This window comes from Pipra filicauda, unplaced genomic scaffold, assembly GCF_003945595.2.
Source record: "Pipra filicauda isolate LSUMZ 115617 unplaced genomic scaffold, ASM394559v2 scaffold196_size3971931_pilon, whole genome shotgun sequence".
In the NCBI taxonomy this organism is placed as follows: domain Eukaryota; kingdom Metazoa; phylum Chordata; class Aves; order Passeriformes; family Pipridae; genus Pipra; species Pipra filicauda.
Window position 1 is genome coordinate 1,460,550 of NW_024104305.1, and position 24,848 is coordinate 1,485,397.

The 24,848-nt window shown below is 35.1% G+C and overlaps 1 protein-coding gene across 1 annotated transcript in view; it reads right to left on the reverse strand.

Annotated features, from left to right (window-relative positions):
• TLL1 (tolloid like 1) overlaps window positions 1-24,848 on the reverse strand; it is a 137,816-nt gene that overhangs the window by 7,143 nt on the left and 105,825 nt on the right. Inside the window, exons 10-17 of the mRNA XM_039380489.1 lie at window positions 23,368-23,430; window positions 21,412-21,607; window positions 19,701-19,826; window positions 17,165-17,325; window positions 14,098-14,278; window positions 7,443-7,568; window positions 5,999-6,126; window positions 1,178-1,391 (exon numbers count right to left, since the gene is read on the reverse strand). Of these exons, the coding sequence (XP_039236423.1) occupies window positions 1,178-1,391; window positions 5,999-6,126; window positions 7,443-7,568; window positions 14,098-14,278; window positions 17,165-17,325; window positions 19,701-19,826; window positions 21,412-21,607; window positions 23,368-23,430 (1,195 nt within the window). The remainder of the gene's footprint in view (window positions 1-1,177; window positions 1,392-5,998; window positions 6,127-7,442; window positions 7,569-14,097; window positions 14,279-17,164; window positions 17,326-19,700; window positions 19,827-21,411; window positions 21,608-23,367; window positions 23,431-24,848) is intronic.

Here is a 24,848-nt window from a genome sequence, read left to right on the forward strand (position 1 = left end):
GAAAAACAAATTGAAATACAGGTAGCTAAATTTTTCACTTTCAAGGTCCAGATCATGAGCGAAGAGTTCATATACTGTTGTCTACTGTCTTTCTCTGAAAGGGAAATTATATAACTAAAGTTTTAAAATTATTTGTAACAAGGCAGAAGAGAAAAAAAAAAAGAAAAAACAAAAAGGAGAGAAAATGCCAGTATTGATATATAGGGATTTGTTAGCTGAGCACTATGCATCAACTTGATGAATACTCTGGGTGATATCAAGTTACATTAAAAATTACTAGTCATGTTGGTTACTATCTTCTATTAACAACTGTTAGCTGTCATTAAACCTTATCTAGCAGTGCAGATATTTATGAAATATTTTCTGCATTAATATTTAATGCCAAATACTGGATGAATAAGAATGAACTTTGAAAAGTAAAGACAGACATTACAGTTGAAGATGAAAACAAAGGCCAAAAAACCCCCAAATCCCCTCATCTTACAACAGGCACTGGAAGTTCAGAGATTCAGCACTAGGGGCCACTGTAAGCCAAGCAATGTCGGGGAAAGAAATGTACACACTGAAAATGTCCTAAGAACTTTATTAATGCTATTGTAAACCACTACTTTCAATTTCAGTGATTTCTCTCAAAGAAGAAAATTAAATGGTAAATATGAAGGACAATACATTCTAAGGGTCCTAAGAAAGTTTCAGTATTGTTTTTTTCTTATTCTTCTTCAGCTTGTCTTTCCTTTTGAGTACCACTGGAAAGAAATAGCTGTTTACACAAACCCCAGATTTTTGTTTAAATTAGAACAGGGAAGTAATGGAGGTGCATCACATGTCCCAGTTAAGTGTTGCCATTACAAATACAGTGAAAAGCTACCAAATCTTTTAGGAACTCACGTCATGAATCCTAAGGAATATCTCTTTGATTTTTTGATCAGACTTTGTTTCAAAATCTTTTAATTGCTTACCTATGAGAGAGAGAGACAGGGAGAAAGAGACATCTAAAATATTAGAGAATACTTTCTACAGTCTCAGACTTTTCCTACTGTGCTTAAGGTTTCATTAGATTCAGCTGCAACATTGTCTTATCTGTGAACTCAACCCATTCCTATAAAAGAAGTATCTGAATATCTTCCACTAAAGAACAAAGGGCAAGTTATTAGTAAAGCACATCCTGATTTCTGACCTGTAGAGTGTGTTGCTTGGAAGCCTTTTCTTTGAACTGATGCATCAGAAATAAAGCGGAGAAACATTTTGTTTCCAGTAGCAATAAGAGGATCTGGTATCTTACTGCCACATAAGCGCCCAAGGATTGGTGATTTTTCACTTTCACCATCAAACACTTCCAAGTGGTCATAAGCACATTCTTGATGTTGTTCTATTTCAAATTCATTGAACATCTAGGAGAAAAAGAAAGTAAAATTATCCATTGTGCTACTGCGTTTATTGTACTTACACGGTACATATGTTAATCTGTTTTAGAATACAAAGATATAGTTAAGATGACAGATTTAACATTACTGCCTCTACAAGCCTGCAGCTTGAGTAACATTGATCTTGAGAAGGTGGAATAACAGTTAAGACAGTGAACTTCAAGAGTGCAATCATCCTTCATATAGAAAGGTATTAGAATCTTTATAGTCCACTAATATCTATAAGAGAACGTTAAATCTAGAATACAGTGGCCTTTCCATTGAATTTGCACTGTTTGTAGGATTATTCCAAATTTCACACAACATTCAAAACAGCAAAAAGTCAGAAATTACTACTTCCTTGCATAGTTGAGGATCAATTGAAACATCTGCAAAACATAATGACCTCTCTCTTTGTTTTTTAAAACTTACATTTCACTGCAACTAAAGCCTTTGAGAATGACATTTCCACATGAAGGGTTATGCATGGAAGTTATACTTTCTAATCTATTATCTAGAGATCTATTTTTTTATTATTACAATGCTAACAATATTTCAGGCTGTGACCTCCATACTAAGGTCACCTTTTTGCTAGCAAAAGCATTGTGAAAAATAACAAACTTATGTTGGTTATTTAACAGAAAAAACTTCAGGCATTTCCAAAAAGTGTATGCCATACCTGACAGAAACTGTTAACACACACACAACTAAAACCTCCTTAAAAATGGAAGGGTGTCTTCCAAGAATAGACTGATTTGAATAAATTTATTTCAAGGGGACATCTAAGAGTTTTCAGATAAGACTTTTTGAACAGGGTTAAATGTCAACAGGAAACCTAAAACACTGAAAAGGAATATACATATACCTCTTTGTAAATTTTTCAGAGTAACCTACAGTTAAAGGTGAAATTCACCTTATCTATTTTTTTTTTCATTAAAATAGCATAAAAACACGGAGTATAAATTCTTTCATGAGTAGTCATATAGCTAACCATTTATTAAAAAAAAACCACAAAAAGATTAAGAAAAATAATTAAAAGGAAAAAAAACTAATCAAATACTGAGCAAATATCATAATTAAGCATTCTCTTTGGGATACCAAAGCAAATGACTTACCAAATCCCTTGTGGAATCCAGACAGTGTGAAATGTGATGGTAATTTATATTAACAGCTGACCTAAAGAGCTAACGCAATGCTTTTTGCCCAAAGAGCTGCAATATTCAGAATAAAACTTTTGTTTTGTGAAGAGCTGCATGATGCAGTGAATGCAGGCCAATTTCACAGGAGAATTTTGGGGTTTACATTAAGGAACTGAAACTGCAGAGGCAATGAAAACAGCTATACAGCAGTCCCTCCTGCTACTCTTAAATTGTGGTCAGCCATCCTACTTTTATGACGTCAAGTATGTGTTGTCATTTACACCTAAATAAAATCTGATGAATTAAAAGAAAACACAGAAAGCTACGAGACTAAATCTCAGTAAGGGAGTTAATTATACATAGTATTGAGTCAAGTCAACTTGGACTCACTGGGAGAAATAGATGTAATCCAAGAGCACCCTGCGGAGCCTCATTTTCTTTTAGAGGAAAATAATATCATTTTTATTCACTTCTTATCAACATTAAAAAAACCAAACAAAACAACCACTCTCCAGGAAGCACATCTCACCATGACCTGTAAGACAAACCTATTATTTTTAATATTTTACTTTTCGCTGGGATTCCTAAGCATGCACAAACACAGTACGTTATATTGCATCCCACAAAGATGACCACAAAAAAATCCTAAATCTGTTGTGAGTACAGCAACTGATTGTAGCAATTGCAAAGAGAATCAAAGGAATTTTTTTTTAAAGGAAAATCAGATCTTAACATGCGTAGTCTTTTAAAAGCTCAAAATGCCTTATATCTTAAAACACTCAAAAAGAGTCTCTATTTCTTGCATAATCAGTCGGTTCCTAGCATATTTGAAAGAGAAGAACTGACACAGACTTCCCTTAAACATAACTGAATAGTTGCTGTCAATAGATTTCACAAATGATCTAATAAAGTTGTTAGCATAATTAAATCACACCCTGTCTTCCTGGGACAAATACTTTTGAATTCCTACCCCACCATGACTACAGTCCTCATTTTAATTGTGTCCTTAATGGGAATGGTGTTCAGAAATGTTACATACTGCTTCTGAACATCGAACCCCTTCTATCTATACCACTCAGCCGAGTAGATATGTTGGTAGCACTTATGGATAGTTGCCTGAATGGGACACTTCAGTCTGTCTCTTATAAACATCCGGCTGATTAGGTTGTGAAAATTGGTCTCTCTGCTTCACACATTTTCAAAACCATCTTTATCTACATGTTTCATTTAAAACTTCTGAAGCACGTATCTATTTTTTTCATAGACTTCTTGATTGCACTAAATGCTTAACTTTAGTCTGTTCAGGAAGAGACTTTTCAATGATTATCAGAGTGAGAGCAATCACAACAAAATATTAGTTTCTGTACAAACAGCCCTCTCAAAAAAGGAAGCACAACCCCATAGTTAATATGGATTGCTACCATGAAAAAACCAATTCTCTCCTTGTTCAGTTTGAACAAATAACCTATGACAAGTAAACTTAAATACAGTGTGAAAGTCCAAGAAAAAGTATTGATCCGTTGTGGAATTATGGTTAATAACCTACAATACCAATACAATAATATTATTGATATGGCACCTTGCTGTACAACACAATTTAAAGATATTATACACACCAAATTTAGTAATTGACCTTACTAGCTTGCACAGAAGAGCTGATCTCAGACTCCAAATCATTGAGATATTTTTGAAAATTCTATCTGAATGTTGAAATTTTGCCTGCTGAGATTATAAGTACTGGAAAAGCTTTTACACCAACGTGCCCATGCCTATGCCTGGTTGGCTTTGGTTTATTCAGCTAGAATGCTTGCTCAGAAGTAGCAGTAGGAAGGCCGACTGAATCAAAAACCTGTTTTTTCACCCTTGGAATGGGCAGAACATGCACACCGCTCATTTTCCACCCCCCGCCAACTCCCCAGCATAATTTAACTGGGTTTTTTTTGGTGAGCAGGAATCAATACACAATCTCACATCAGCACCAGCACCAGTAACAGGAGTATAGTGTTTAACCCCAGCCAGCAGCACATTGCTCACTTCCCGACCAGTAGCACTGGGGGGAGAATTGAAATAGTAAAAGATAGAAAACTCATGGATTGAGATAATGACAGTTTAATAGGGGAAGCAAAAGCTGTACACACAAACAAACCAAAACAAGGAATTCATTGACTGCTTTTCATGGACATGTAGGTGTTCAGCCATCCCCAGGAGAGCAGGGACCCATTACACATAATGGTTCCTTGGGAAGACAAATGTCATCATTTCAAACATCCCCCTTCCTCTTCCTTCACCTCCATTTTACGTATTGATCGTGATGTCATATTGTATGGAATATCCCTCCGGTCAGCTGGGGTCACCTGTTCTGGCTGTGTCTTCTCCCAGTCTTCCACGCACTCCCAGCCTCATCACTGGCATGGCAGTAGGAAAAGCAGAGAAGGCCTTGGCTCTACGTAAGTACTACTCAGCAACAAGAAAAACAGCCCTATACTATCAACACTGTGTTCAGGATAAATCCAAAACATAGCCCCATACCAGCCACCGTGAAGAAAATTAACTCTACCCCAGCACAAGGGGTTAGAGTTTGGCTAAGGTCAGCAGTTATGAGATTACAATATCCCTTTCATCCCTGCATCAATATTGCCTATTGCTTCTACCTCTCTGAAGTAGAGACAGCTCTCTCCTTAACTTTATTTGCTCCAAAACTGCCATAAAATCAATTTATCATATTTTAAAATATGTAAGGCCAGCTTTTTTTGTGGCTGTTCCCTGAGTACAGAGGAACAGTGAAGGAACACTGGGACTGAGCTCAAAGCAAAAAGCCCCCTAGGTAGGACCATGCCTTCAGCTTTGTACAGAGGCTACGTAACCTCCATAGACCTGTAAAGTTCTCTGCTAGCCTGTCTTTAGCCACCAGCATTGCCCTCAGCCAGCTGGACACAAAATTCATAAATCTAATCCAGTCTGCTCTTCTACTCATGCTAAAATTTGGAGCCACTTTTAAATGAGAAATCCAGATTCTTGAGGTTTTTGCATCTTCTTTTCCTCCTCAAAAAGTACAGACCAGAAATACAAAAAGTGTGTGTTAGAGGACTGTTCATAACTCAAATTTGGTTTTTTCTGGAGTTGTTTAAATGGCCTCTGCCACATTTGTCAAAACTTTGCAGAAGTTTTATGAGTTGCAACAATAATACAGTAAAGTCTGACAGGAGGAAAAGTATTCCTCCTGCCTTCTGCTGTCCAGAATATTCCCAATCACTATAAACTTGAACGATAGCTCATGATATTGAGTAGTCCCTGTTGGCCAAAAATGGACAGGAGTCAGCAAGTTTCTAAAATAGTTTACCTCTGGGATGCAAACTGATGGTAAAGTTTAGCAACAGTTTCATATAATTGAGCAGTCATTTGAGAAGCTGGCTTGGTAGAAGAAAAGATAAAAAGGAAGAGTCACCAGAAACTCACCAATTTGACCCTCTGCCCAGGGGTGGCACTGATTTCCCATGTGCACTCCTTTCTGCTGGGATACTTGTCAGGCCAATTGGGACTCGTGATGATACCATTGGGACTGTGGATCTTCTGTTCACACTCAGCTGTGCCAACAGTGATAGCATCAGTTAGTCTGGGATTCTGCACTCAGAAGTAGCCAAAAAATACTATATTTTTCAGGGCACCCACTGAATGGAAAGGATCTAGAGAAAGACAGGTAAGGATGCTCTTCAGTGTGCACAGTCATGTTCTTCCCATCAGGCACACACTTAACAGCATTAACCCAGCATGCCTGCTTATTTATTGCTGTGAAAAATACACTGTTGTTTACAATAGATGGTCTTTTTTTGGAAAAAGTATTATAAAGGAATAAACATAAGATAAATATTAAAAATGAATCAAATATTTTGATATTTCTCCCATCCTACATAAAACTAATTATGTAAATCCATATGAAAAATCTTTCTACTCCAACTACAAAAGAAATTTCTTGAACAATTTATTTTTTTCTATTCTTGCTAATTTTCATATTGCAGCTACAGAACAATCATTTTGATTTCTTAACAACAGTTTCTATGGATATATATACAACGAGAGAACAGCTAAGACTAAACTGTATTTAAGAGGAACAGCTTAGTCATTCACATTGTAACTGAACCACTAGCACAAAGAACTAAAAGAAGGCATTTTTGTATTTATTTTTTTAACAATCTCAAATTGCCTTCTAAATATCATTCTAAAACCAGTGAAAATGCAAATTATTCACAAAAGGTATGTCTTTAGTCAAATTAAATCTATGCTAGAAAACAATCTTGAGAAATTGCAGTAGCTTACATAATATTGCACACTTGAAGTTCATTTGCAGATAATCTAAATTCTATTTAAGTCCCAAAGCCTATTGTTTCTTGGAGGTAGCCACACCTCGAGGCAGCCAACAGGAAGAAAAATGCATAGGGATTTGACTGGAACTTAGATTGTCTGAATATGTCCCCTAAAATAAACCTAGAAAGGGTAGATGGTTTCAACCTGACTTTGAGGAAACTACCTGCTACTGATAGGAGCAAATGACAGCTTTACCAGACTTCTCTCCAGAAACTCTACTCCTGTGTTTAATACAGCCTTAGATAATACTCTATCAGAACTTTAAACGTTCTGCATTTCATAAAACTGTTAAAAGTAGCACTCTCTGCCAATGATCCCAAGTTTTCCAAACTGCATTCCTGTGGATGTCAAACTCAGCCCACACAAATGCTGGGGATGAAGGTGATGGGAAAGGGGAGTGGTGCTGGAGTGCTTAAGCTAAAATGTCTAAGACCCATTACCAAGATACTTTTTCCTTTCTTTTGTTTGAAAGGAGAGCTGCAGAAAGCTTTCTGCAAGACAGTTGTGTAATCAACCATTCAAATACCTTACTACTTACCTTCTTTACAGTCATGTTTATTTTCATGTAGCACAAATCCATTTCGGCACTGGCAAACATAACTTCCTACTGTGTTGATGCACTCATGCTGGCAGCCACCATTGTCCTTCGAACACTCATCCTTGTCTAAAAAATACACAAGAAGGTCGAGTGAGCATCACAGCCAGCAGTAGACCTTTCACCAAAAAGAAAAAGGTTGAGCAGAGAGTTTGAGTCCAGAAAAGGAAAATCTATGGCACAGTCACTCTTCTCAGTAAGGCAGTTTCATGGTACCTTAGTTCTAGACACTCATTGCTCAGCCTACAACCTTGCACCACAGCACAAAGAGTCTGTCTCATCTTTCTAGGAAATGAGAATTAGTTCCTGAGGGAGTTCCTAAGCTAGAACAAGGAGAGTTACCAGCTTTTACTCTTTCAAGTGGTCTAGCTGGTAAAAATTTCATAAATATCCAAACTTTTATTTTACTTAACAATGGCAGTGTAGTTTATGGACAACACATAAAGCATTCCAGCTTTATGCAAATTCCACAGTTTAATGGTGGTATGTTCAAAGGAACACATAGGGCAAACAAGACTTTAACCTCTACATTACTAAACATGTAAAAAGAGAAGGATTTCACATCAACTTTTCTAATAAGTTTCTTTCTTTTTCCCCAGCAGAGTGACAGTGTGCTTAACTTTTAATGAATCTGGACATTACAGAACATCACAAAAAGAAAAACATTTCTTTTAAAAAAAAAAAAAGAAATTGGCATTAGTTAGTTCAAGATATACAATGTAGCATGCAGTTCTCTTTATTAACATATAATCCTTCAAAAGAGCTTTTAGTGTGTTAGAAATAAAGCAGAGAGTAGCAGAGGAAATATGACCTGCGTTAAACAGCTACAAATTCATTGCATGGAAAAAAGCCAAACTAGATTAACAGGCTGTCATTCTAACAAGAGGCCTCAGCTGCCACCCTTCTATGTCATTCAGCTGTTCCTGTTTTAGTGAGGCTGGTCCTTTTAAAAGAGGCAGACTGCTCCTATTATATATGTACACATACATGTATATATGTATGCACATCCATATAACTATATACATATAGACACATATATATACATTCTTAGATATAAAAATATGCCTATATATATAAATACACACATGTTTTAAAAACCCTGTATTTTACACAATGTGTCATTTCAACACGTAAAAGAGAGGAAGAAAAAGAGCAAAGAAACTGTGGTCATCGAAGGGGTCTGGTTTAACAGGTTTGAAATGCAGAGCATTTACCCCCTTCAGCCTTATGTACCTTGAAAAGCAGCAAACATTGTCTGCAAACAAGGGAACGTGATATTTCAGACTTTAGTAGGTACAATAAGAATTTCTATAGATTAGAAGACACTATGGATAATTTAATTCTCTTTTCATTGTCTTACTCATGCATTTTTTCCCTGTCCTTATTGATGCTCATATTTAGTAACACAACAAAGGAAGTTTGCATTATATTTGCATATATATAATCTTCCTCTGCCAAAGTGTATGCAACTCTGCCAAAATGCAACACTTTTACCCATTGACTTGCAGGTCTTTCCATAAAAATCAGCTTTTACTTATAATACATGATGATAATGTACATTTATACATAAATTCTGCAAGTCAAACCCAAGCATCCACTGCATTTTGTTCTGTAAATCTCAAATCTGTTTGCACTGAAAGTTTTTGGATGCTTTCTGGAAATGTGAACAGATTTGAAGATTAAGAAACAGTTGAAAACATAGGTACCTCATACATTCAAAGACTTATAGTTGTCATTTTGATGATGAAAGAAGCATAAAAGCTCCACAATGCACTGCTTATGCACTTTACAATGCAAGTCCCAAACTGAGGTAGTAAATTTATGTAATTTCAAACCAAAGTTATAATCTTTCACCTTTGCAAAAGTAAGCACCATCATAAATTAATTCCACATTGCAAGTGAAGAATAGTAACAAGCAATTGAGAAATTAGAAATAATACAAACAAAAGTCTGTAATGTTTTTCCTCCTAAGAATTAGTTTGTAATTTTCCAACAAAATAAAAAAATAAAAGGAAGGCAAGTTCAAAATGCATTCAAGTTAGGCTTTCAAATACAGAGTAGGTGCATGAATTCAAAATAAAAAGCCCTGTTCATTTTCATCTTCCACCAAACCATGCAAAACATTCTGAGAAGTATTGTAGCATTAAATAAGTTTATATTCTATAAAATAATCTCTAATAAGACAAGTGCGTAAAGCAAACAGTCCTCTGTTGGATCTCCTCAGAAATAAAATAACGGACAGAAGGTAGAAAGGAGAAGTTTTGGAACACATTTGAGCTACAATAATTACTTGTACATGGTTAATCAAGGATGCAACTGTTGAACAAGCCTTCCTCACACTTCATAACTGAGGACAGACTTTCTGTCAAATTGATTGCCCAGTTTCAAAATTCGTGAAAAAAACAATTAGTCTGCATTAGTTCCAAGAACAAATGTTTTGCCATGTAAAAACAAAGCCATTTGTTATGCTGACAGATGGAAATTAGAACCCCCAGTTTTGAATGGATACTTTCCTTCTTTTCTCATTTCAGTACTCAGAAGAGGGAAAGATCCATTCTCAACAAAATGTTAGACTGAATCATTCAGAGGACAAATGGTCGTACCTCTGAGACCCTCAGAGGCCACCAGTCTGTGATTAATACGTACTCGGCCTGAAGGGACCTGTATCAAATCCTCGCAAGATTCAAAAACAAAAATTTTCTCTTTGCAGGCAGCTTTCTTGTCTGTGGAAAAAAATGTACCAGGATGGCACCAGAGATGAGTTTGTGCTCAAGGCTAGAAACATTCTAGCTTTCTATTTTTAATTGCTCAATGAATCATCACCCAAGAAAAAATGTCCCAACAAACCTTATTTCATCAAACATCATGTATCTTTTGAATGATCACGTAAAGAATCATGTTTATTTAAAACACTGAAGTAACTCTGAAACTTATGACAAAGGGAAGCAGTTTAATGACATATTATCACTGATCCTTAGGTTATCTTCTCAGAAAGATCACAGAAAAAAATAAAGGGGGTGGGTTTTTTTAATATATATTATTAATATTATTATATTTTTGGCATTATTTTACACTCCTCTAGTCTTACAGGCCCAGCAGATTGCTAGGTCCTGCAGGGACTTACTGCTAGGTCATTGTCTTGTAACAAAAGCGGAAGAGAGAGACAGAGGAAGACAGAAAAAAAGAGAAGAATAAAACCCCAATTACTCAAAGTTGCATTATTTATTTATTTTATTTATTTATTTTATTTATCCAATTCCAAAACTGTTTATTAAAAGTGTTAAAAAAATTAATATATCATTACTTCCTAGTTTCCTCTCTTTATCCAATAAACTTGATTACAAATATACAATAGTGTCTCTGTAGATCAGCTAGATCCCAATTGAGCTTTCTTCAGAACTGTCCCATCAAATGAAAATTTTACAGAATACTGGAAAAAAAAGTTTTTCTCACTTTCCAGTAGCACCTGTCTGGCTGTTAACACTATTTTACAGCCAAAAATGTAATTACATGTTGTCTTGTATCAACATAAATACCTTACTAATGCAGGTCATCTGTTGCCCTATGTCACTGTTTGCTTTCACAGTTTATCACAGTAGGTTCCAACCACCCAAAAACTGCTTTCTGTCTTCTAAGTTGGAGCTGGGCCATGCTTTCTCAGCTCTAGCTGTGGCTGCAGAATTCACCACCAAAAGAGTTACAAAAAAAAAAAGAGAAATTCTTTGGCTGTGCTTGGGGAACATATTACAGTTCCTAATCTTCACACTAATCTGACATACCCACCTTTCTCTCTTGCTGAGCATTGTTTATGCCCTTTGTTGGTGAATAGAGTGCAAGATACAGTGTTTTACTCATTAATTTTTTTTCATTATATATGTCTTTATAACTCTTTACACATATTATTGTGATTTAATTAATAAAATTGGTAAATGCCTCCAGCAAGTATCTAAGCATTTCTACCCAGATATCATTCTAAAAGTATTGCCTTCTGAAGACTTATATATATATATATATATATATATAATATATATATATATATATATATATAGGCAAACCCCCACATTTCATCAGCTGAAAAGTTATCAGTTACCAACTCCCAAAAGTCAAAATGCTTGAAGTCTCAGGTCTGTTCTTTATTGATATTTCAGTAGCCTATTATGCCCATATTAAGGAATTCAGGGGTAAGAAAGTCTCAGTGTTTTCTGAGAGCCCTAAGGTTTTTGTCTGATGAATTATTTGGAGATGACATCCTCTTTCTAGATACTTTATGTTTGGAAGTTTGATTTGTTTCAAGCATTAAAAAATTGTCAAATATTTTCAAATGGAGAAAGGTAACTTAGTAGAATAGAATCTGCTAGAAATTAGAAAAACTGGAAGAGAACTGAGAAAAAATAAAAATAAAATACAAAGTATTTGGACTCATATGAAACAAGAAAAGAGATTATGATAAAAATGCATTATGAAACAGTAAATTTATATGCTTACAGAATTAAAGACTATTTATATCAAATTATCTCTTTTATTTTGAAGGGAATTAGATATATACTATATCAAGGACACATCACGTTTCTATTAATTAAAAAAACACATCAGTTCAGATTTATCCCTGACTAATTAATTTTTTCTGGTGATCAGTGATGTAATTTAAATTATTATTTTTTTTTTCAATTACCAGGAAAATCCTGTTTTCACCTTTTGAGAGAAAGGTAAGAAAACTTCATCCAGAACTAAAAATACAAGAGAAACAGTTCTGAAGGATTACAAGCTGATGCTTTGTACTCTATGACTTATAGTCCAGTCTTTCCCCAAGATACAGCATTGGTGTGATTTCTTCCTAGAACTCATTCATAATAGTAAAAAAATCATTTAAGCAACCAATAAAATAAATAAGTACATATGTGAAGATGAACTATCACTTCAAAGAAACCCAAAATTTAACTGAATATAAATGTGTAAATGTTCAGCAAGTCCAGAAAACACAACTTCTGAACCACAGAGCTTACACAAATTACAAAGCTATCATTGCCAATCTTATGTGACATAGATCTTGAAAAGATTTAACAAACTTCATTTGCAGTTTTTAGAACTTGAACATATCAATCCTTATTTCTGTAAAAAGTCAAAATGTGTGACAATTATGAGGCCTACATAAAATAACTTTCTGAGTAAGCATTTCTAGGAAGTGTTTCTTCTAGGAAGAAGCTCTGTGTGCACACATGTTTTTACTACAAATAGAGGGAAACCTTGAAAGCTTCTTGCTATTGTAAACAATAAATTTAAAAGCAAAAAATGTTACTGTATGTAAAGATGGATCTGTAAGACTATGACCAGAGAAATGTGACAACTAGAAAAAAAAAATTCTTTAGAGAAGGTAAAATGTTTGTTAATGTCTTTGCATGAGATGAAACATCCTTTTTCATCTTTCATAATTGCTTAATAAAAATATTAAATAATAGGAAACATTAAAAGTCTAAACTGTTTGTCTTAGTTATTTTTTCCCTTTCCAAACCACCTCACTTATACATTATACTTATTACCTAGTCATAATGATGAGTTATTAACAGTAACCAATTAAATACCATTTCACTTCAGTTTTCATAAAATATTTTAGCAAAAAGTTGCTCATAATGGTAACATATTTTACTACATGCTAAGGATTCTCTAGATTCAGATTTTTAACTGCTATCAAAAAAACCTGGGGCACAATTCAACTCCCAAATTCTTCTATGGGACATCCCGTTTAGGGAAGGGGGCAGATGGGGCTGGTTTTTTGTGTTGTTTTACACAAGATAACATACCTCCCCATTTGTGTGTGTGTGTAAACACACAGGAATAACACAAAGCAAAATTTCTCAACAAGCACCGAGTGGTATCCTGCCAGAGTCAGATTATTATATTCTAGTCTCAATGGGTAATTGCAGAGACAACTGTTGTGCAAATATTTCCTCACATCTTAAGCTTCACTCATGTCTAATTTTATTCAAGAATACACGTCCTTATATGATATAAACTTCCATCACTCTGATCTGCCTCAGTAAAACTACACTCGTAAATAAAAAGATTTTTGCAAGAGCAAGATCTTAAACTCTGTTCTTCTGCAAAACATTAAGAAGTGCAAAGTTTGGCACAAAAGTACCCATAATGTTAAACAAATGTTGTAGCACAGTGGTAATTTCCCAACAAATGGAATATATTAAGAGACCTGAGTAGAAAAAATGCAAGTGTACATAGTACGCAACTGGTATCATATTACAACTGGGATTTGAAAAAAATGGCAACAAAACTTGGGATAAAAGAAATGTAACAAAAATGTAGGAATACAGTGAACTTACTTTCTTCCTCTGTATTCCACAAAGTTTATTTGCTTCTGCTGTTATTTAAATATATATATTCATATATTTTCTACAGACATTACAATTCAGAAGGGTATTTTAAGACAGAAGAAGGGTTTATGCTTATGTAAATAAAACAAATTCAAAGCTATCAGGAAAACCATAAACAAAAAGGCCAATCATTTTCAAACCAAGAGAGTGCTCGCTCCACCCAGTCAATGGACACTCAGAGACACTCGCAGGTATACAAGAGCAATTTTCTATACCTGAGAAGAAGTGTGCCTTGAAACCTTTTTTTGACACAGTGTTGTCAGATCGAAACTCAATTCGCATATTGTTGTACTGAGAGGTGATAACTTCAGGCACTTCTGTACCACAGAATTTACCGTGTAGCTTAGAATCAGAAGAAAGGCCACTACGAATCTCTACATAATCATATTTGCAAACCTGAGAAAAGAAAGGAGAGAAAAAATTTTGTCTAACCAAAATAAAAGCATGAAGTTGTTTGCAAATGTCAGAACTCTGATTGGTATATGCTGCTTAATAATACATGACTCTGAAAACATTTGTAAATTCTTACAAACACTCACTGACTTTATGTAAGAACATTTTAAGGTCACTAACACAAAACTATACTATGAATTACATTCAAAATTATATTTTTATAGATACTCATCTCTATTTCATGTCTAAATTTCAAGATGCTTAGTAGTATTTCTATTTAATCTAAAAAGTAAACATTCCATTGACAGTAAACTAAAATCTGGAACCATTCACCCTAAAAATTATACCTATTTGTTTGCTATAAATGACATACCTCGAACCTACAAACTTTCTACTGCTTGCATCTCATAGATTTTTTAAAAAATATTAATTTTCACTTAGAAACTTGCAAGGTTTGTTTCTACCATAATGTATTTAAAACTTACGAATTTATTTACAAATATATGACTCCGCACCATTAAAACAGTACATTGTTCTTTAACAGTAGCCCAGCTATAATGTCAATGCATGATACACGCCATTTTCATTAAAAGGTTAAAAATAAAGTAAAATAATGTAAAAAAAAAGCCTTATGCAAGGCCTACTATTCATGATAATACTTTCAATGCATAATCCCTTGGCCAACCTAAAGCCTTCCACCCAAAAACTTCTAAGCTTCTTAGGCTCAACTATCAATCATTTAATCAAAAATGTCCCAGTTGTCTGCAATTAATAGCTTAAGAAAAAACAATGGCCAGGAGGATTCATGCGGAGCTTATATTGTCCATTAAATCCAAGTTGTATTTGATAAATCACAATTTCCAGGCAAAAAAGAATTGTCAGAGGAGTTGGAAGGGAACAATCGAAAAGGAGGTTTTGGCATTTGTTATTCTCTTTCCTTAGGAAAAATTGTCAACATTTCCAATTGTTTTTAATATAACACACCGAAGACATAAATTTTTATTTTTATTGGAGTAATTTTCATATATTGCAGAGTCAGAAAGTGACTAATTCAGTCGCAACTATTCTTACACAATATAAAAAACACAAAGATTCGTAAAACTTGAGCTACTGATACATGCTGATTTATATTACTGGAAGATAAATTCATAATAATGCATGCGATTTTCAAATACAGCTCACTACTTTTAATAAATCCCAGTAATTTCAGCAATATACTAGTGGTGAGTTTTTATGGTTTCATAGCTTTAGATCAGGTAAAGGTAATTTCAGGTAGGTCTAACTTCCTCTGTACTACACTCTATTGAAAAAAATTATACAAGGTAAATGTAAAATGTAAACGTAAAATATTAAAATTGTAATAGTGGAAAAGGCATATTAAACTTGGCCTTAAATGGAGCTCCTATAAGAAAAAAATAATTAGAGTACTTGATAAATGTATACTTTTTTTGTCTGCACTCAGACAATTTATTAGAATTTTCCAGATATTATATGTTTCTTCTGATTTTCACATCATTAGTACTACCTTTTAACAGTATAAAGCTAAGATTTAGTAGCACAGGAGATGATCAAACTGAAGTTCTGAATGTTGAAAAACATTTAAATTTTTTGAATCTGCTTAAGTTACATGTCTTGTATGACCTTAGAAAACTGATTTAACTTCATCATACCCGAGGTGTTTTCCTTGCAAATCTTAAGTACCAAGAAAGGGCAGGGAAAAAAAATTACAATTTGTTCAAATGGTAAATAAATTTTAATTCTCTGGAATTTTTAAGTTTTTATTACACCTCTTTCAGTTCTAGTAATAATTATAATAGGGCATGAGTGGAACATATATATCCTTGAAAGCTGGAATTTCATGGTCTTTAGAACCCACTCCAAATACTAGAGGAAAAAAAAAAAATCTCACATTGCTGCCTCTGCAAATACTTTTGATGTATTTTGGAGAAGGCATGTCTGGTTTGGTTCTCAGTTATAAATTAAACTGCAGCTTTTGCCCCTTTAAATCCCATGCCCAAAAGACAGGCCATCTTTATCCTAAATATGTTGTTACAAATTTGTTTAGTCAGAAATAATGTCCTGGGATTTGCATCCTTAATGCCATGTGAAGAACATGCATAGAAACTGAATGGTTACAGCACAGCACTTTATGGCTGGAGTGTGACAAGGGAACTCAATGTTATGACAGAGAAGTGTCTACTAAGCAGAAAAAAAGCTTAAAAGTTGATGTTGAAACCCATATTTTATGTTTCTCATCCAAAAAAACCACTGTAACCCCTACCACTTTGTTTAAAGCTATAAGGAGCATCCTTTACTAGATGAAGGGCTCTGCCCTGTCCCTCCTGCTACCTGGGGACAAGATCCCCCATGCCTTGGGGCTGATCAGCTCAAAAACTGCTGCTATTCTATTGTGCCTTATTTCTGGTACTGCTTGTTTTAAAATACTCCCCCACTGAGATACTTGTGATTTAAATGCTCCCTCACTTCATTACTAACCACATCTTATGTGTATGCTTTGTAGTCAGTCTGTAAAGATGATTTGGTTTCTCCAGATTTTCTTCTCTTGAATTCTTTCCAATATTCCTCAGCCCCATTTGCTCTGTTTTACTTTGTTGATAAAAAAAGTCAGCTGAGACTCAGCAGAGAACATTTTTTTAAATTTCTTGTAATGCACATACATTTAGATGATATGTAAAAGAGAGCTATTCTCTCCATGTTTGTTTTGAAAGAATCCAGAAACAGTCCCAAAATGAAAACAAGAATATCTGTGCTTATTGTCAGCATATGAAAGGTCAGCAAGGGTTTTATAAGACGATATCTATTTTTGAATGCTTGCAAAACTCTTCATCATGTAACAGATTGTGCAGCTCTTTGTACACAGTTACTTACTTCGTTTCCTTCTAACTCAAAAAACTCAAACTTCATTGAAATTCGGTACTGCGTTGGGGCGACCACCTGCCACACACAGTTTTTGTTTGGAGGATACTCTGTGGGCCACCCTGGTGTGGTTATAGTCCCATTTAGCTTTGTCAGGAGTCCTCCACAAGCAGCTGTAAAATTAAAAGAGCATAATTTCTTGACTGAAACCACGTTTTACTGTAAACAGAAACACTCTGAGAAGAATCAGTCCTCTCATTACTTATAGTGCTGCAATGCCCAGACAGACTAATCAGAATCTTGTTTTATCATTCGTGGTGCAAACAAGGAGAAAGAGACAGCCCCTATCTTGAACAGCTTGCAGGTTTGTGAACAGAGATAAGTTTCAGGATTATACAAGGCGTTATCATATTCATTCTTTTCCCTTCTCTCCAGAGACTCTGGTTATTCTCTCACAGCCTTTCCCATGCAAGTCCTCTGACCTCACCACCCTCCCCAGGACCTTGACCACCTCTCTTCTGACAGACAGACTACTTAAGATGCATTTCGCATTTCCCTAGCTTCTCTCTGACTATTGATACAGACTCAGCCTTACCTGTCTCAGCTCATATAGCTGTATATGCCTCCCATAATCTACTAGATAGGGTCACTTCTATGGAATAGCAGTCACGTACACTTCAGTCATGATTACTTTTGCTGAAGTACAGATGTTCAAGTAATAGAGAAAATGCCCCTTATTTTCAAATATATGTCAAATAGAGACAACCATACAACAGAAAAATACTGTACTATGTTTGTGAATGCAGTTCAGCTAGAAAAGGATAAACTCATTTATCTTTTCCATCTGTGTAAATTTTTTACATAAAAAAGGAAAGTAATGGGATTTGCAGGGGCTCTTGATCACACTCTGCTACATTGATACCTTTACAGCACTATGGCAGCACTGGAAATCATCCACAAATCTCTTTCCAAAGAGCCGGAGGGGGGAAGATCTACTCAACTGCTCTCTGCTAACAATGAATTGCTTTACAAACTGGCTATTCTTATCTAGCTGATGATCTCACACACTGCATCTACTTCATCTAACACAGCTGGGAGAACTCTCCAGTTACTGTGTCAAGGCTCATTTTTTCAACTCAGACTGGCTCCTGGCTTTCCATGCAGAATGCTTCTTGGTATACATGTAAAGGTAATCTGATGGGGGTGGGTGGACTGAGACCCTGGGTCACACCATAGCGTATCAAAAAAGACCAGACATAGATTTAGAGTTTGCAGTCAGATGACACAAGATGTCCTCTCAAATGATACAGTCTGGATCAGGACAAGTACTGCCAGATTTCAATTTCTGCTTTTGAATGTTGTTCTATAGATTGTTGAGGTAATGGTGGGGAAAAAACCCCCAAACCAAAAGTTAAAGCTTTCTAATATGCTGTCATTGGGGGAGATTTGGATTAGAAGACCATCAAGCAAATTTCTGTGCTTGTTGACAGTTCAGTGAAGCATAGGGCAAAGTTTCTAACTTCTACTCTGGCATCATGTGTGAATTAATACATCTAGCTCACTCCTTAAAGGCCCAAACTATAATTAGGACATAATGCTCAGTGTGACTAGATAGTGATTTTAGTTCAGCAGTCCCAAGTACTATCTATATACAGTGAGTGCCACCTGACATGGAACAATCATATATACACTTTAAGGGATAGCTCAGGGTTTTTGCTCTACAATGCACTGCAGTGCTTGAAAGGACTTCTTTTGCTAGAGTTGCTTTACTGTTTGGGTACAAGGGAGGTATTCCTTTTCTGTTTTCTTTTTACGAGTCAAACAGATAAGCTAAGAATAAATTTGTGGTATCTCTTAATTTATTGGTGTCTATGAATAAAAATCCAACAATAATTGGTGCATAATGATCAAGAGCTTATGTTTCTTTCCTTTCATATGAAATATGCATAGAATGCAAAAGTTCAATCCTATGTTTATAGACTTCCACTTATCAGATTTTTATTTCTCCAAATGATTATTTGAACACACTTTTCTCACCCTGAGAAGTAGAATTTGTTTCCAGCAAGAAAGGTCCACAATCTGATTAGGAGTGAGAATGATTTCTCAGAACTTTGAGGTGGACTAATGGATCCCGCTTTTTAGACCTGCCACTTCCCAGGTACACCCCAGCCAGAGGGATTGTTAAATACTCTGATTCTGAGACAGTGGTACATTGCTGGTCGTTACTTGTCTCCTTATGCACAGCGGTAGACTTTGCTTTAGTGAGTATGAAAAATGTAGTAAGTAGTATGAAGTCCTGCTTTGCATTGTTCCTGATCAACTAACAGCAAAATCCTCAAAGCTAAACTGCTGACAGACATCAGATGTACATGACTGCTGTAGACAGACATTACTCTGGCACCACTACTAAAAAGGGAGCACTTGGTTTTCCAAGTTGGATTGCACAGGTCTGCCCTGCTAGGACGGAGCATATAAAATGTGTAGCATTTCATTCAAGCAATGGCACCCTGAGAGCTTAAAGAGCCCACAGAACAGCAACACACTGTACCTTCACAACTCTTTTTGTCAGGACCAAGTTCATATCCAGGATCACAGGCACACTGGTAACTGCCCAGAGTATTTACACAGCGCTGCTCACAGCCACCGTTGTCAGGTTTGGCACATTCATCTTCCTCTACCAAGACAGGGAAGAATGTAAAAATGTGTTAAATAATTACCTTCCTTGGCTGTAACTGCTGTATCAATATTAACCCAGAAAGCTGTATGCATGCCATTGTAAGGTGCACTACATAACACACTGTGGTTGCCTACTAGAGGATTTTCAAATGCTTAGGAGACCCTCAATGGGAAAAATAAAAATTTGAATTTGTCCTTTGTGGGGTTTGGGTGTTTTGGTTTTGGCTTTTTTTTTTTTTTTTTTTTTTTTTTTTTTTTTTGTGGTTTGTGTTTTTTTGGGGGGGGTTTGTTTGTTGGTTTTTTGGGGTTTGTTTGTTCATTTGGTTTTGGTTTTTTTTGGTTTTGGTTTTTTTTGCTTTTTGGTTTTTTTAACAATGCCTACTGACAGCTGCAGAACTAATTTGTAAGCACTTTGTGGGCAGCATACAGTAATTCAGACAGCCATAATCTAAAGGTTGTATAAAGTATTGAAAGAAAGACAGAAAATCCACAGTAGGGTCACTTGAAGGGCACTTTATCTCCCACAGAATCAATCTGTGCATTATCCTGAATTCATACTCAAAAACAGATTAACAGAATCCTCAAATCCCAGGTTTTCATTCTACTGATATTAAAGGGAACAGGATGAATCAGGGCAAGGGAAGGGAAAGGAATTGTGTATTCTTTCTACTAGCTCTGAAGTATACCCATGAGATTCACTGCTAAAATATCCCTCAGATGTTAAAATATTGTTTCCTTACACCAGGACAAGTAATTTCTTAGGAATAAAACAAAGCTCCCCCTCTGATGCCTATAGCCTTCAAAGTTATAACTGTTTACACTCTAAACTGTCAGTTAGGGGAAGAAAAGCCACAGTTTGTGTCTTTTCAAAAAAAGCAAAAATGTTCTTCCGATGGCATGACCTGTATTTCGGGTGTCATCTTGGCCACACCACTGCCAGTGGCTTTAATCGTGCCATGGGCAGCACAGGATGGGAATTACACTTCCCATACACCAAATGTTTCAGATATAGCTGCAGTTGTATGGCACCTTCCTCTCCCCAAAAGTCACTCAAAATTGGAGGAAGACTGTGAGGTCATTGCTCACTACGATTTCTCAGCTTTTTTTTTTTCTTGCTTACAGAAAGTAATAAATTGATAAAGCAGCCTAATGCAGCAAATGGATTAGAAAAAACCTACATAATTTAGACAAAAAAACCCCAAACAACAAAATGAAACCCCTTAACAGAAAAAAATCCATTTGCAATTATAATGTTTGTATTTGATAATACAAGTCAAACAAAGCCACTTTTTCACAAGATTAGATATGTTTCAAAACTAAGCTGATTAACTGAACCTGAAGACAGTAGAAAGTTGCAATGGTTATGTTCCTTCATTCTTTGGATACGTTTTACAAAGAGACTCAAATACCTCTATTGTTTTGTTTTGATTATATTGTATCCTCGGTAAAAAATATGCTAGAGACTACAGAACTACTACTAGTAGAAAGAGATTGAGAAATATTTTTAATATCCTGTAATAATTTTTCTAGTACAAAAAGAAGTGATAGGCTGTTCACAAATCCCAATAAGCTTTAACATTTACCTTTAAAAAAGTTAGCTGCAAATCCTGCTTTGTTAACAGTTCCATCAGAAACAAACTTCATCCACAGGGTATTAGAGGTAGATCTAATGTCTTCTGGTTTGTCATAGCCACAAAAGTGACCAATTAAAGGACTGTTTTCATTTGTTCCATCTCGAATTTCCAAGTAGTCATATGCACAGTTGTCATGTCTTTCAATCTGTAAAACATAATTATCAAAGTGACCCATCTGAACCATAAATATCAAATATCAGTCAGATAATAAACAGAACTGGAATTTTTCAAAGTTAAAGTTAGTATCTCTGTTTAGGGTTCAAACATCAGGAAGATAAACAAGTATCACAAACTTCTTTTAACTCTACTTGTTTTCTACAAGAAAAATTATTGAAATTTTACAAAGGACACAGAAGTCTAACTGGAAAAAAGTAACTAAAAAAGACACTCTCACGTCTAAGTTTCCTAATGTTCTGTCAAATTTCTACTCTGAGCCCAAGTCCTCTTTTCTCATGTACACTCAACAAGATTAATGGTTCAACAACTAAACAGGTCATAAATATCCACTGTTTTTGCAATATTAAAAATCTTAATTTTTATTAATATGATAAGATTTTTAGACTCTTTCTTCATCCTCCATACAGTTAAAAATTTTGCATTTGTCACTGTTCACTGATGTTGCAGGGAAAATGTAAGAAATTGCTGTGCCTAAAGAGTTGGAGGCATCTGTAGGATTAGATTCAAACACACTTGTAAAATTATCAACTCTTAAATAGTCAACAGAACAGAGGACAAAAAAAAAGAAAGTCATAATTTTTCTGCAGCTGATGTGTCTGGTTTCCATTGCAGGATTCCTGATTTCAGGTGTCATCTTTTGACTTTCTGGGTCAATGAGTGAATCTTTTCTGTACTGATGGAGAAACCTACTGAAAACAGAACACTTGAAAATTTCCCTTCTCACTTAAACTTTCTGCTGGATGACATCCAAACACAGACTAATATGTGAGTGGGCATATGTGCATTCTACTTGAGTAACAAACCTTGTGCTCTTTATACATAATAGTATTTGCAGAGTCAGTCAGAATGGGAATTGCACCAGCGAGGAAAGCAGTAGCAGCCCAAATACGACCCTACATGGAGCCCAGATAATTTATGATGCTTATCTTTACTGAGAGAGTATCTTTCCCAACAGAATTAAAAACCCTCATGAGCTGGGTTGTTTTACTGACAGAATACCTTATGTCATTCATGCAATATAGCATCTTAGTTATAAAAGAATTAACTAGATCCAAGCATTCGAAAATAATTCCTCTAAGAATACTATTGTTCAACTAACTAGCTGAATCATGAGGCAAGTTTAGGAATGGAGGGGGATGGGCAGGGCAGCAGGATCACAGTCAGGTAAAAAGGGGTTGGAGAAGCCTCGAATTTCATTCAGAATATCCAAATTCTGTTAAAACAATAACGAATTCAAAACCAAACCCATAAAAATCCACATTTTATCTCCAGAGTTTTTCTTGCACCTAAGCCGCACAGTTAGCGCAAGTGTTTGCTGCTAGTCTGCTCTTATTGTGCATTATGACCAACACTAAGCTCAGTAAGCACCACAGACTAAGGAGCTTTCACTTAGCATGCTAGGATTTCTGCTTTTCTTATGTAGAAGGGAAAATTGAGGGAAGGCACTGTATGATTTCATTGGAATTTAATGGCACTTATACTTAACATTTCTTTTTCCAACGTTCCAATTCTTTAACCATTTATATGCATAATTTTCTCCCAGTCACTTCTCTGGCACAAACCATATTACCATTTATTGTAATTTCATAGATGTTTCCTCAGGAATTGCCCTGGGCTAGAGCATGAGTGAGAGTGAGAAAAGTCATGAAGATTTGTGGTGCAACTACCTATTGCTTATTTGAGTGGTAATTGTATGTTTACAACTAACGCACTCAGGAATGTATCTACCTGAGTAAGTTTTTGATAATACTGGTAAGTTTTTGATAATACCAATTCCAAATTTTCATTAATCTAAATAATAAAGATTAAACACATTATATCATATTCCAATTTGAAACAAAGTCTCCTTGTTATCACTGTAAAAATCATACCGCACTCTGATGTAGAAAGAGGTGAACGGGTCCAAAGACCACTAATATCAGTGAAGGAATTGTGCATTTTCCCCACAGCTCCATGATCATTTCACTACTCAAGGTTTTAAATAAACATCAGTTTTTATTATGTTTCCATGTTTTATGGGCAATATGGAAATTATTATTATTCGCCGGCCCAGTATGGCTCTGAGTTGCATGGGTCAAATTCCCATTGAGGTGAATTAGTAGTTTATTTTCAGAGGATCACTTTATTTTGGGCAGAAGACAACAGCTAAAAATATATTTTGCATAGCAGTAAGTTTCTAAACTTCCTAAGACTATAAAAATCAACCAACATACAAAGTACTATTGATTTTCAAAAAGAAAAAAAAAAGGTGGCCATTCTAACATATTTATTTAATTTTAGTATATTACTAGTGCAAATAATGCCATTATTATTATCAACATTATTATATTAAGGGATTGAAGTGTTACACCTATATATAACACAAGTTACATATAGTATTGCGGTTTTGAGAAACTATAACTGGTGTTAAGGCACTTGGTAACCAAGTATAAAACATGCTTTTCTTATCTATACCTCAGGTTTTAAGATGTCGTGGTACTGTCATCTGGGAACACTGCTATACAAAGATCTATTATACTTGCAACAGTCTCTTATTCCTCCTACTTCCTCCTATACTTTCTATCCTTCCTATTCTCTCTCTTATTCTTCCCACTTCCTATTTGTTCCTTGAGGAATATCTCCTCTAGTTAATGAAGAGACTCCCAGGGAGGTTGTAAATGCATTGATCCCATAAACCTTACCTACTGGAACATTAAAATTTCACAAGACTGATATTACACGTGAATGAGAAGAAATATGTGAAATGTTAGCAAATTCAGAAAAAAACATAAATAAGAATGGTTTACAGAAAAATGCATTTCCTATAGGAAAATGAAAGATACCATTGGCTCCTGAAGGCCTTGGAGGAAACCTTAAATTTGAATGGCATTAGAGAACTAAGTTGAGAAAATGACTGAAAAACTCCTAAGACAGGCACAAAAGTGCAGGAAAACAGTAAGAAATCTCCTGGAGAAACCGCAAGCCAGAGAGATTCTCAATATTCATTGTCAAAAGAAAAGAAAACTCCTTGTGTGTAGTTCAAGGTTTAAAAAAAAAAAAAAAAATCCAACCCACAACAAACCAAATGACTTTAGACTAAAATATTTAGTTCAAAATTCCAGAGCACCTTTGTTTGTAGCACTCCTCCAACAGAAAGAAAAAAAAGTAAAAAATTTAAATTAAAAAAAGAATTAAAAACTTTCAAAAACAAAAAAAAAAAAAAAAAAAAA